This window comes from Loxodonta africana, chromosome 15 (assembly GCF_030014295.1).
Source record: "Loxodonta africana isolate mLoxAfr1 chromosome 15, mLoxAfr1.hap2, whole genome shotgun sequence".
Classification (NCBI taxonomy): Eukaryota; Metazoa; Chordata; class Mammalia; order Proboscidea; family Elephantidae; genus Loxodonta; species Loxodonta africana.
Genome location: NC_087356.1, coordinates 60,275,856 through 60,290,608, shown reverse-complemented (window position 1 = coordinate 60,290,608; position 14,753 = coordinate 60,275,856). Strand labels below are relative to the sequence as shown.

Sequence of the window (14,753 nt, the reverse complement as noted above, 5' to 3'; positions counted from 1 at the left end):
ACTAAAACAAATCTTGAGGCTACATTTCTACACTGGAGTTGCCTAGGTGAGTGGTAAAAACAACACGTGAGAAGTGACAGCTTCTCCTGTTTTCCTCCCTGTTCCCCTGTGTCTCTCCCGCCTGCCTCTTCCTTCCAAATACCATGTTACCCTAAGGGGGTCTGCCTGCTCCAACACAGCTCCTTACACAGGTGTTTTCCCAGCCTCCCCCCAAAACACTGTTGTCCTCAATTCTATTCCTCCAGGGCCCTGATCTCTGCAATCAGAACAGAGGGATTAATTCTCTTGGCTCTGGGTATGCATTGGGAGTTTTCAGGGGACGGCAGGGTGGAGGTGCCAGAGAATTTCAGAGTATGACATACACTCACCCCAATCACCAACTCTGGGCAGCTTTAGACAAACAGGGAGGATATAAGTATCTCCGTATTCACTTGCTACTTTACATGAAAGCAGCATTCTCTTTTAATATAAAATCATATCAATCAAATAAGGCCTGTCAAAGCTACATCATTTAAAATATGTACAATTTCCAACACGATATTACAGCCTTAAGGACAGTAACACATGCTTTTCTATATGATACAAAACATGCACCTCAAAGCCATTGCATTCAAAGAGCGACACAGGTGAAATTCAATCACAGAATTAACTTCTTGGCAGTCCTGCAGCTGGAAGGAGATTTGTAACATGATCAGTCTCATACGGATGGATCTGTCTTCATAAATGGGTTCGACAAAAACAAAATCCATACAGAAATGCTTTTTTTTTTAAAAGACCACTTCAAAGGGTTTAAAACATGGCAACTTGGCTTGCACCCCAAACAGCACTGATCACCAGACCATCAGTGCATAACCAAATGAGAGGGAGGGAGACAGGCAAATGGTACGACAGGAGCAGGGAAGCCTCATATTAAAACAAAAATCACAGACGTCTAAGGCGAGAAGGAACACTGGGAGGCCTGACCAGTTACATGACTGCTGAGCAGAATGAAGATGGGTTCCCTGCGCGGGTGGTGGTCGGGGGGGATCATGGAGAAATATGGACCCTTGGAAGACAAGGTAATAAGCACATTGCTCTCTCTGGCTGTGGAGTTAGAGCCCCAGAGGACCTGCATAGCGGGAGTGGACCCAGTGTACATAACCGGACTGGCTCCATCCAAAGGGTGACCAGCAACGTTTCTGAAAAGCAGGGTGGGAAAAGGGAAAGAGCACAGATTATGGCTCCAGGTCAGTTGGGTTCAAATTCAGGCTCTGTGGCTCATTATGGGACTTGGGAATTTTAATGCCTACTCTGAGATTTGCCGGGAGAGTTAAATAAGATAACACTAGCAAACACCTAGTACCGTACCTGGCACACAGCAGTCACCCAACAAATATGAGTTCCGTCTCCCTCGACACAGTACGGCATCCTCTTATTTCCTGCTGACGTGGTATTATGTAGGACTATTTTCAGTGACTGTGCAGGGTGTAAAAGTTCAGAACAGCTCACTGGCTAGAGAGAACTCATACTGCCTAAACATAAGGCAAGTATCTATACATATACACACATATATGCATATATATTGATATATAAAGGCATTTTTATAAATAAAATACAATACAAGGATAACACTTAAAACAGCGTTACTAATAATATAAATAAAGGAGTCCGCAAGGAGGTTGCCCTAAAGGTAAAGAAGTCATTTTCTCTGCCTAGTGGACAAATCCCATCTTCAAACTCAATCTTTAAAAGCAGTTTATGACATGAGGCTCATGCTAATACACTTGTTGCCCGAATCCCAATGACGCCGGGAAACATTTACCCCCCAGTTTCCTACAGCTCCCTCTGAGACGGCAGTGCTGTGACTGGACTGGCAAACGCTGGGTATGTCTTCATATTCTGTGTACTAGGTCTTTGTCCCTTGCTAGTCACAGAAGTAGGGTGTGCGGCTATCTTCCTCCAAAGCTACCTGCATCTAAGTGACATGAAGAACCAATCCAGTAGACCCCAAGCGCAGGCATCTGGAATGTAGAATGGACTTCTATAGCATCCCTGATATCCTTCTATGAAACCACACTCAGTACGTTCTACTGGAAGTGACTCTTGCGTGGCAACCCAGCACATTTTCACTAACAGTTCTATGTATAAAATATAGAGGCGTATGTAAGGAAATACTGATGCATTTATACAGAAAACTGACTAACATAGTATTCTATTCGATCCCACTGCGATTTCTGGGCAACCAACATTTTTTTTCACTTATGCTGTGAAAGCTTGACTACACAGAGAGTCATTTTGTTTCTTTCCCAAAGGGATTCATGATTCAAAAAGGGGCAGTGATCATGAAAGCTTGACTCAAGCCATTAAACACACTTAAAGAGTGCTTTTTCTAAACGTGGAGAAGAAAAGCCTTCCAAAGGCAGCTCTAAGTGTCCTTGTCACTCAGGGGCAGCAGTGGCTGTGATTTATGACCTCTGCTGACTAAAGCTTTTAGGTGCCTGTCTACAATAATGGCATTCTGAAGAAATGTCAGGAAATTTCACACTGGCCTTACCCCTTTCCCTCCAAATGAAGTCTTTTCTGACAGCCACATCTGTCAGGTTGTTGTCCACGCTGGAAGCTAGAAAATGACTATTTTCAGTTTATTTGGTATCCTGAGCACCGTCCTATACTAATGGAATAGACTAGAGAGCTTCTGCCAAGATGGGCTCCTTGGAATGGACCCTTCCCTTTCTGCTTAAAATGGCTATCTTCCTCAAAGACCACTTTAAAATCTTATTTTGTTCCTAGTCTTAGAGTCGAAAGGAGCCCCATGGCGACCATCTTATAAACTAACGTCTAGTAGCTGGACATACTTTCCTCTCAGCCTTGGTCCCCTTTCTGCATACTGCAATCATTCAACTAGACCTGGAACTCAACCATGTCCACAACACTGTTTTTGATTAGTGCCTAGAAAAGTAAGCCTAATTTGTGCCCAGGTGCAGACAGGGTAAGTCAATAGGTCACATTATCACATTTGTGGAAGGCGCTGTCATAAAATGCATAAGCTAGATCTGCTATTACAGACATTAGGTTACAACTGTGATTCATTTTCAAATGCTCTCAGAGAGTCTGATAACATAATACTGAGAGACAACTTCCCACCTAAAAACTGCCTGGTGTGATCCCCTCTTGGCTGAACAGGCCGATAGGCTGGATTTGTTGCATGAATAGCTCTGTCACTGAGGTTCCTGGAAAACATGGGATGATCCACTTCTCTCTACATGACTGAAAGCTATGCAAAGCAAGGTTGCTTCCTCATGAGGAGGGGAAGGAATTTTTAAAGGCATAAATAATATAAAAGGCAAACATTTTAAGATACATTCATATGACATTCTACTACAAAAAAATAAATAATGGTTTTTATCTGATTTGAATGAATGTCCTTCACACAGTTCATCCCCAGGCCGGTTGTGTGCAGTTACTGGCTTCAAGGGGGAGCGTGACTAATCATGTGCGTATCTTCAGGTTTCCTGCGGTTGTTGAAGGACCCCTGAAGGGCTGTCCAAAGGAATGCTGGGAGGAGACCATGCTGTCTTTTCAGTACAGTCCTTTGAGACAGGTGGTAAAATAAGAGGATTCCAACTTAAAATTGTGTTCTCTCTTTCTGAATGGACACAGCTGTCTCCTGAAAAACAACGGTTTGGGAGCCTTATGAAACGACAGAGCTGATTTTTACAAAGCAGTCTAAAATCATTACTTTGATCAATAAGGAAAGAATAATGAGCAAATGTGGAGCCCAGTTGAGTTTGGTTTCAATTTAAGGGAGGTAGTAGGTTTCAAAGGTTTAAAAGTTAGGCTCTCGTTCTCAGTTATACAATTCGTTTGAGAGTCCAAAAGCAAAACAAAACAAAAAAGAACCTTAAAAGCTCCAAAATAACCACCTTAAAGAAAGGCTACAGCTCCAGAACCAACTCAAATGGGAAAGGAGCCCCCATGACAAAATGTAACCCTCCATCAAGTCTCCTGTTCAGGTACACACTCAATCACACTCGATTTGGATTTATTTTCCAAAATGTAATAGAGCTAATAGCCTGAGGTAAAAGGTTTGCATAAAAGAATTTCAAAGAATCCTTTATCTAGCCATTTCCTTGAAGTATCCAATACTCTCCACCCAGTTTCTTTAAGAAATATGTGAGTTGATCTCAGAGAGAAAACTTTGAAAGCTTAATCTTCCCTTATACAGCTTTTAGCTAACTGGGGGGAAAGTATCTAGAAACTTAAGATTTAGAATGCCTCTCCTGTACCTCTGTTGAACTCTGCTGTATCTTCTGTGCAACCAGAGTTGATCTCATTTATACTATCTTGGCAGCACGTATGCTGGGTCGATGCTGGTGCCACATTGTCCTTGATGCTCTCCTGGGATAAGTGGCCACACTCGGGGGCTGTGGAAGCCAGACACACAGGCATCTTCATGTGACTGAGGGGTTTCATTTCTAAAGCATCCTGAGAATAAGGTGCAACCACTCGGACCAAAGGAAGAGGACTGCTGCTGAAAGTGCTATTGGTTTTGGTGAAACACCTACAAAGTGTAAACAAAAAGAAACAGAATTGTGTCTAGAGGGATCAATATGTTAAAATAAACTTATCTTGAAATATCATTTGGTATTTGCATTCATACATTCTTAAGAAACATTAACGCTTAAAAACTAAATGATTCACTATGACTTGAAAAATCAAGAACTCAAAAATTACGATTAATGTGGAATACAACAGAATGCGTGAAAAGGCAAACCACTTAAGAATGGAACCATACATGATGGCCTATCCCACACACTTCCTTTGTCTTAGTTCACTGTTAGAAGTTGTCCTCCATTTCATAATTAACTGTTTTTTTGCATACAGCACACAAAAGGAAAAGGCCATTAGCCACTGGAAGGAAAGACGAAGAGGACAGAAGGCTAAGAAACTTGCGGTCACAGGAGAGAATGACCTTTTGAAAGCCAACCAAAACACACTGCTCTGAAATCAGAGAATATGCTCCCTCCTACCCTTGCAGAAAACATCACAAAGATTAAATCCGAACCCAATAACGCCAGGTTTTGTTTATTTTTCAATTTTTTCTTTGCAGAACCAATTACTAGAATTTATGATCACTGGGCACTCATTTCAATTCCTTCCTTTAATTTCCTTCCTTCACCTAAGATTTTTTTTTTTCCTCTTTCCACTCTTCAGAATGGATAATTCCTATTGATCCATCTTGTAGTTCACTGATTGCGTCTTCTGTTGTCTCCAACCTGCTGATAATTCCATCTAGTAAATTTTCCATTTCAGTTATTGTATTTTTCACCTCAAGAATTTCCATTTGGTCTTATTTATAGTTTCTGTTCCTCAGCTGAAATTCCCCATGTGTTCATGCATTGTATGTATACCTTCCTTTAAGTCTTGAACATATTTATAATAGCTACTTTAAAGTCATGGTCTGATAACCGTGATATCTAGGTCATCTTAGGGTCCATTTCTACTGATTTTTTTCCCCTTGAGTAAGTATCACATTTTCCTGTTTCTTCACATGCCAAGTGATTTTTTTATAGGATTTTTCTCCTGATTTCCTCGTTGTTCTGTCAGTCTCAAACTCAGTCCCCTGACAGCTTCTACTTAGTTCCTTCCCAAGACTGGAGAATGCCCTCAGGCAAATACCCACGAACTCACAAATATCACCCACTGCCTTTCAAGTTTCTTGAAGCTGGGCTCTTGCCCAGATTCTGCCTGCTTCTGGTTGCTCTCTAATATTTCCAAATTGACCAGATTTTATAATTATTATCTGTAGGCAAGCAAGCTATTCCACTATTACCAGAAGCCGGGACATCATAAATGTTTTTTGTTTCTAAAATTAGGAGTAAGAAAAGTTTGGAGATGACACTGCATGTTTTTTAATTTGGGCATGTTAGATAGGAATTATATAGGACAGACCAGTGGTATGCTGGAACTAGATAAGGTTAGGAAATGAAGATAAGAATTTTCTGGATTTTCATCCCTTAAACATGGAATGGTATGTTTCTGTGGCACATGAAAATAAGTAAAAGGAAGGCCATTCCAATTGTTATTAGCACTTCTGTTGGTTCAAGTTACTGAAAATACCAAAGGCTAAGCATGAAGCAAGTTCTGAACCTGAAAGAGAATAAGGTATCTACCGGTAAACCAAATCCTTTATTTAAACAGCTCCAACTTTAATTTCATATAGAGAAATATGTTCACTATACATTTAATGGAATCCAGACACCAGTTTTCTGGAATGAAAGCAAAGTATGCCAGGTATTCATTTATAAAGAATAATTTGAATATAGTATTGCCTAGCATGCCTGAATTTTAATTCCTAACGATATAGCAAAAATACACACTGGTTTAAATAGGACCCAAGTGTTTTCATATATGACAATAAAAAGTGAAGGAAGTATTTGTGTAGAAGAAAGTTCATTAAGGCTAGAATCTGAACACTGGGCTAGATGGATCAAGACATTAGAACAGTGTGGCATTCCTCATTTGTTCTGATGCACATCTTATTCAACTTTAAACTTTAAATACTTTCTCAGGATGCTGGCAAGGGTGAGCACTAACCCCCTGACAGCCATTTAAAAATGTTCACTTTATCAGTCTCTTCCCTTTCTGTATTTTGTCATTAGTCTTTTTCACTCTCTCAATACCCAGGGAATCCAAAATTCCTCTGAATGCATTTAGTGCATGGAGTCCACAGGCCCCAAAGAGGGAACCCATCCAAAATGTGGGGCAAGATCAGGGGGAAAAATCTGAATTCAAACTACTACTAGTAAGAAAGTTAATGGATATTATCCATGTTTATAAATAGCCTTATCCAGAAGAATCTTTTATCCAAAAAAAAAAAAAAAAAAATTTTACTGAAAGCCTTCCAAATGCCAGGCACTATTGAAAATATTAAGTTAAACACAGCAGAGTTCTATCTCCCAACCTAGCAGAGGAAATGGACAAGTAAATAGACGGTTACAACATAACAGAATTAAATAAGAACATACAAAAGACCCCGGGAGCACTGAACTTTGAGGTGTGTGGCTGATGAAAACAGGGTGCTTCCCATGTTCCAGCTCAAGACCCGGGTATATTTTCCCACACTATTTCAGACTCAATAGTCTCATAATTGGGAAAATTACAATAGGTAGCAATTATGGAATTAAAGAGTAAAAGGGATTCTGATTTCAAAAGATCAGAAATACATTTGGTCAAAGGAATGCGTATGTGTCACCCTGAGGCCTGTACTTTGAAAAATACTAAAGAGAGCTCTTCAAGCTGAAGGAAAATGATCCAAGACAGAAGAAGGGAAACACAGAAAGGAATGAGCAGCAACAAAAAAGGTGATGAAGGGAATTCTGAATAAATACTGACTGCAAAAAAAAAAAAAAAAGTCAACTTTAACATCTTAGAGGATTTTAAATATTTGCAGAATTAAAGTATATGACAAAAATAATACAAAAAAGTGGAAGGAGAAATGAAGTTAAAATGTTCTAAGGTACCTGTATAGTCTGGGAAAAGATAAAAGTACTAGCCTGTATTATTTGAATATAATGAAAGTCATAATACCCAGTGCCAAGCAGGGAGTATGTGGTATAAGAAATGGACAAAAAAATGTTGGATAAATAATAAACATTATAACATGATACATATATGTGTATGTGTGAAGCAATATATACAGATGGATATAGGTACAGGTATAGATATAGATACAGATAAAATTTTTCTCACTCAAGTATATTTATTACCAGGGAGCAACACTTAAGCTAATTAAAATTATACTAAATCATACTCAATGCTAAGGCATGTATAGTAAAGTGGGGATAAACTGATACACACGCTCCTTGAGAATTTTGCATCACAAAATTAATTATCTCTGTCCTTGTTCAATACTGGGTCTGTTGTCTGTATGGGTTTTCTTCTATCTGTTGGCTTCGAAGCTGTCTGGCTTAAATTTCAATCTCCTGGGGGCCAGCCTATAGCTGCCTTCAGTGTTAGATAAAGCTCATGGGACAGTGGGAAGCACAGCACCCAAAAAGCCAAACCCACTGCTGTCGAGTCGATTCCAACTCGTAGCACAGTCAGTAATTAATCAAATCCCCCGATGGTGATGGTGTAAAACAATCTAAGAGTGCTCTGGCTTGATGTTCCATTTCTCTGCAAGAATTCTGAAGTAATACAAAGGTACTAGAAAGCTGTATTTAAAAGACAAAAGCATCAGATCGGAAAGAAAATTCTTAATTTAAAAGAAGTAAAATTAAGCTTAGAAAAAAAATATACTTGCCAGAACTTGAAAAATCAGGGGAGTTCCCTAAAAATAAAATGTTATACATCAATAATTTGTTTATATAGATCTAACACAACTGAGATTTCACAATGTTGACCTAACAAAATGAGGATGCATGCCTTAAATCCTTCTTTCTTTTTCTTTTTTTCTGTTCATTTCTTGAATTTACGTAAAGCAAAGTTTCAGGATATAAATTCTAAATGAAGTCTAAGTGCAACCTACCAGCGTGACTGTGAAGTCCTTTTGTTGGAAGGACAGTCAAGGTGAATTAGATGAGATGGAGCTGAAGGTACTGGTCAAGACAGAAGCAAAGGCCAACTACCAGGTATGGTAATGAGCATGCTGATAGAGTCACCTGGATTTATGTGTCGGCAGTAAACAAGCATACTAAATACACATGTTTTAAAAGAAAATTTCAGATATTTAGCAAGAGAAAAAGTACAATTTCCTATTACCTATTCTTTAGCAAGAACCCTGGTGGTGCAATGGTTAAGAGCTTGGCTGCTAATCAAAAGGACCGCAGTTTGAATCTACCAGCCGCTCCTTGGAAATCCTATGGGGCAGTTCCACTCTGTCCGAATCAACTCGATGGCAATGGGTGTGGTGTTTTTTGGGTTTTATTCTAAAGCATCTGTTTTTTTTTTTTTTGGATAAGTGAAACAGAAAGTCATACCAGTGTTTATATTTATTCTGAATTGTGATTCTCAATAAACAAAGTGGTGTTGATAGTAAGATCACAATTTCAGTTAGATTTTTGAAAGGATTACAAACCAAATTTCAACACAATAAACAAAACTGATTTAAAAATTTTCTAGTACACAGAATCTTAACAGATAATCATCAGTAATTAGCCACTCCCATAACCAAACCCACTGCCGAGTCCATTCCGACTAACAGCGACCTTATAGCACTGAGTAGAATTGCCCCATAGGATTTCCAAGGCTATAACCTTTATGGAAGCAGACTGCCGTATCTTTCTCCTGCAGAGCAGCTGGCGGGTTCAAACTACCAACATTTCAGTTAACAGTAAGTGCTTAACCACTAGGCACCAGAGCTCCCTAATTAACCACTTAGATAATTTAATATAAATAATATTATAGTAAATAAATAATAATTCAAATATTTTTAGTTCAATCCCAGATGTCTTCATGTGTTACCATTAAAAACAGCTTTAGAAACTCAAACCAAACCCACTGCCCTCGAGTCAATTCCAACTCTAGCGACCCTAGTAGAACTGCCCTATAGGGTTTCCTGGGCTGTAAATCTTTATGAAAACAGACTGCCACATCTTTCTCCCTTGGAGCTGCCGCTGGTGGGTTCGAACTGCTGACCTTTTGGTTGGCAGCAAGCGTTTAACCAGTGTGCCACCAGGTTTTAACGGTTGATATAAGATGGCTTTAACGTGGTTGACAGAAAAAGAACATAATATTTGTTAAGTATAGCATGTGAAAACAATTCTTTTAATGATAATGCTTTAATTAAAAATTTCTTGAAACAGATAATTGTCTGATTATGAGACTTGAATCTACAGGTAGTGAGAGAACAAACATCTGCATATATATGACATTCATTAAGATACACTTACAATGCATATTTTATATAGTATATATACTGCAAATCATTTGTAATTCTATTAGGCTTCTCAGTCTTTCAATGGCAGTTATTATTGGCTTAAAGCGGAGTGGAAGTTTTCACTGAGCTATCTCAGTGGTGTAGTGGTTAACTGCTACAGCTGCTAACCAAAGGGTCGGCAGTTCAAATTCGCCAGGCGCTCCTTGGAAACTCTATGGGGCAGTTCTACTCTGTCCTATAGGGTCGCTGTGAGTTGGAATCGACTCAACAGCACTGGGTTTGGTTTTTTGTTTTATCTCTAGCTCAATCAAATGACTTAATTTTAAGTTTAAATACATCGAGTCAAAAAAGCTCTGTGCCTCTCACCATATTCAAAATCTGCGTTGATTTCCAAGAATCAGGTGGTCTGGGACCTTTTAAATTACTACAATACCTTTAGTAAACAGGGGAGGCCTGTTTAACCAACCTGTGCGACAGGAAAATGATGCTGCAAATGACTCTATTATGGTAGCAGACAACAAAACAAAATATTCCTTATCCCACAATCTGAATAGCACAGACTAGGAAATAAGAGATTGAAATGGAAGTGTAGGGTTGTGCTGGGAAGGATAAGGTACTTTGGTATTTGATTAAACATATTTGTGGACAGTCCTGTAAAACTATACAGCACCGCCCCAACATTACTGGCACTAATCAAAGAAACTGAAAATAATGAATGTTGGAGAGGTTGCAGGGAGATTGGAACTCTTACACACTGCTGGTGGGAATGTAAACTGGTACAACTGTTATGGAAAATAATATGGTGCCTCCTTAAAAAGCTAGAAATAGAAATACCATATGATCCAGAATCACACTCCTAGGATTATGTCCTAGAGAAAGGAGAGCCATTACACAGACACACGCACACCCGTGTTCACTGCAGGATTACTCACAATAACAAAAACATGGAAACAATCTAAGCACCCATCAACAGATGAATGGATAAACAAATTTTGGTATATACACACAATGGAATACTATGCAACGATACAGAACAATGATGAATCTGTGAAACTCTCACAACATGGATGAATCTGGAGGGTATTATGCTTAAGTCATATAAGTCAGTCACAAAAGGACAAATACTGTATTAGACCACTATTATATAAAAACCCAAGAAAAGGTTTACACACGGGGAAAAAAAAAATCTTTGATGGTTACGTAGTGGTCAAGTTCTATGGCTGCTAACCAAAAGGTCGGCAGTTTGAATCCACCAGGTGCTCTTCGGAAATGCTATGGGGCAGTTCTACTTTGTCTTATAGGGTCACTATGAGTCGGAATCGACTCGATGACAATAGGTTTGGGTTTTTTTTTTGATGGTTACAAGGGAGGGGAGTGATAGGGAGGGGAAATCATTAATTAGATAGAAGATAAGTTAACTTTGGTGAAGGAAAAGACACACAATATAAGGGAAGAAAGCACAATTTGACCAAGGCAAAGTCATGGAAGCTTCCCTGGCACATCCAAACACCTTGAGGGACCAAGTTACTGGGGCTTAGGGCTGGGGACCGTGGTCTCAGGGAATATCTAGCTCAATTGGCATAACGTAGTTTATAAAGAAAATATTCTACATTCTACTTTGGTAAGTGGCATCTGGGGTCTTAAAAGCTTTTGAGCGGCCATCTAAGATACATCTATTAGTCCCACCATGTTCGGAGCAAAGAAGAATGAAAAAAACCAAAGACACAAAGAAAATACTAGTCCAAAAGACTAATGGACCATATGAACCACAGCCTCCACCAGCCCTGAGCCCAGAAGAACTAGATGGTGCCTGCCTACCACCACTGACCACTCTGACCGGGATCACAATAGAGTGTCCCAGAGCAGGAGAAAAATGTAGATCAAAATTCACACACACACACACACACACACACACAAGACCAGACTTACTGGTCTGACAGAAACTGGAGAAATCCCAGACACCCTGCTAACTCAGAACTGAAGCCACTCCCAAAGTCCACCTTTCAGCCAAAGATTAAGCCATTGCCGTCGAGTAGATTCCGACTCATACTGACCCTATAGGACAGAGTAGAACTGCCCCATAGAGTTTCAAAGGAGTGCCTGGTGGATTTGAACTGCTGAGCTTCTGGTTAGCAGCCATAGCACTTAACCACTACACCACCACGGTTTCCAAAGATTAGACAGGCCTATAAAGCAAACAATAATACACATGAAGCGCATGGTTCTTAGTTCAATCAAGCATACAAGGCCGAATGGGCAACACCTGCCCAAAAGCTGAGACAAGAAGGCAGGAAGGGATGTGAAAACTAGATAAATGGACACAGAGAACCCAGGTAGAAAGGGAAAGGGGAAAAGTGCTGACACATAGTGGGGACTGTAACCAATGTCACAAAACAATTTGTGTATAAATTTTTTAGTGAAAACTGTAAACTTTCACCTAAAGCGCAATAAAATTAAAAAAGAAAAAACTATACAGAACCTTTTAAATAATTTCTAGAGAAGTATTCCATTTCTGATTACACAGTTGAGTATTTGCTAAGCATATGTACAAAATTACCCTTATTAGATGATCATATACATTTGGACTAAGTTTCCTGTTTTGATTATCCCTGGAGGGCAAGAACTATCTATCTATGAATCTCTTGGCTATGATACTTATTTTCATCGATATGTTCTTTTTCTTTTTTTAAATAATGTTTAATTGTGTTTTCAGTGATGGTGTCCATGGTAATTTAGGTTCCCATTCAAAAATTTCTACACAAGTGGTTCACTGACATTGGTTACATTCTTCACAATGCATAAACATCCTCATTGTTTCCATTCTGGTCATTTCGTTTCCATTAGTCTAGTTTCCCTGCCACCTTACATTCTCACCTTTGTTTTAAAGTAATTGTTGACTGTTTGGTCTCATACAGGTGATTTTTTTAAGAGAGCATGTACTTATGGGTGATATTCACTATTTTTTGAGCCGATTAGTTATTCATCTGCAAGGTGACCTCATGGGTTAGTTTCAGTTCAAGGTCTGAGGAGTATCTCAGAGCAATAGTTTTGAGAAGTTCTCCAATCTCAACCAGTTCAATAAGTTTGTTTTTGTTTCTTTTGTTTGTTTAGGTGATTTGAGGTTCTGTTCTACATTCTTCCCCCATTCTATCAGGGTCCATCTACTGTGGCCCTAATTAGAACAGACAGTAGTGGCACCCAGGAACCATCTAGTTCTGGTTTCAGGGTGGATGAGGCCGTGGTTCATGTAATTACTTGTCTGTAGACAACAGGTAGTCCCTGACTTACGATGTATAAAAGTTATGATGAACCACGTTCATGACCATCAGTGTATCTGGAACACTGCATCTTCCTGGGAGGAAGTTACAGGAAAATGCATGCAGGGGCTATGGAAAAAATTGCTAAGTTATGTGAACACCATTTGATCAGGATAGTATGATGGAAGAGATTGGTGGAAAAATCGACCATATGGCAAGAACACTTAACTTAGAACTTGATACCGTCGATGTGGAACAGCTCACAGCTCACAAAGAAGGGGAACTGACAGATCAGGTCTTAATGGATTTTGAAAAGTAAAGAAACGCTGAAGAAGAAAGGAATAATGAGGAAGAGGAAGGAGAGAAGCTGTCAAAACATTTTACAGTGAAAGGTTTGGCTGGAATTTTTTCTAAACAAAATCAGGGGCTTCAGTTGCTTGAAAACACAGACCCAAACACTAATTGCTTTGCTCCAGTAGATAAGCAGATTCGGGAGCAGTGAGATGTTACCGCGAAACATATGAAGAATAAAAAAAAAAGGGCCATACAGACAACTCTCATTAAATTAATTTTCTGACTAGAAATGCCATTCCCATTCCCAGGGATAGTCCTGATGATCCAGAACCTTGCATAACTGACAAAATGCCAATGTTATCCAACTCTTCTTTATCGTCACTTTTTATGATTGGTGTATTTTTTATGTATATATGCATATATTAAAATATATATATGTAAGTTATATGCAATGTTTCCAACCCTCAAAGACGAATAAAAATTGGATTTATGAGGATACTGATAATAAAAGGCAATAATAACCAAAACTAGAAAAAAAAAATGAGGTATTCAACTTACATCAGAACCGACTTACAATGGGGTTGTTAGAACTGAACCATGCTGTAAGCTGGGGACTACCTGTAGTTTTTTTCTCCTTTGAGCCTCTGAATTCTTTCTTTCTCTTTTTCACCATATGAGTACACACCAATAGTTATATTGGCTTCTCATAGGCTTTAAGACCCTGGATACTACTTGCCAAACTAGGATGTAGAACATAACTTTATGAAGTACATTATGCCAAATGACTGAGATGTCCCATGGTCCTAATCCTTCAAACCCAGAAATCCAAGCTTGTGAGGTATTTTGTTATGTCTAAGAAGTATCTGTAACTGTGCCACCTGTACGCTTTATTATATATATGAATATATGTGCATATGGTCACAAAGAGGCATACATCTATATACATCTATATATACACACACATGCATACCTATACACATATATATCTATATACATATTTTTAAAAATAATTTTTATTGTGCTTTAAGTGAAAGTTTACACATCAAGTCAGTCTGTCACATATAAGCTTATATACACCTTACTCTATACTCCCACTTACTCTCCCCCTAATGAGTCAGCCCACTCCCTCCTTCCAGTCTCTCCTTTCATGACGATTTTGCCAGTTTCTAACCCTCTCTACCCTCCTATCTCCCCTCCAGACAGGAGATGACAACACAGTCTCAAGTGTCCACCTGATACAAGTAGCTCACTCTTCGCCAGCATCTCTCTCCACCCATTGTCCAGTCCCTTCCATGTCTGATGAGTTGTCTTCGGGAATGGTTCCTCTCCTGGGCCAACAGAAG

At 39.2% G+C, this 14,753-nt stretch overlaps 1 protein-coding gene across 1 annotated transcript in view; it reads right to left on the bottom strand.

The window, feature by feature from the left end:
- Positions 1-426: 426 nt before the first annotated feature.
- The window catches only part of CDON (cell adhesion associated, oncogene regulated), a 128,742-nt gene continuing 114,415 nt past the window's right edge, over positions 427-14,753 (bottom strand). Inside the window, exons 19-20 of the mRNA XM_003417420.4 lie at positions 4,266-4,540; positions 427-3,646 (exon numbers count right to left, since the gene is read on the bottom strand). Of these exons, the coding sequence (XP_003417468.1) occupies positions 3,483-3,646; positions 4,266-4,540 (439 nt within the window). The 3' untranslated portion in view covers positions 427-3,482. The remainder of the gene's footprint in view (positions 3,647-4,265; positions 4,541-14,753) is intronic.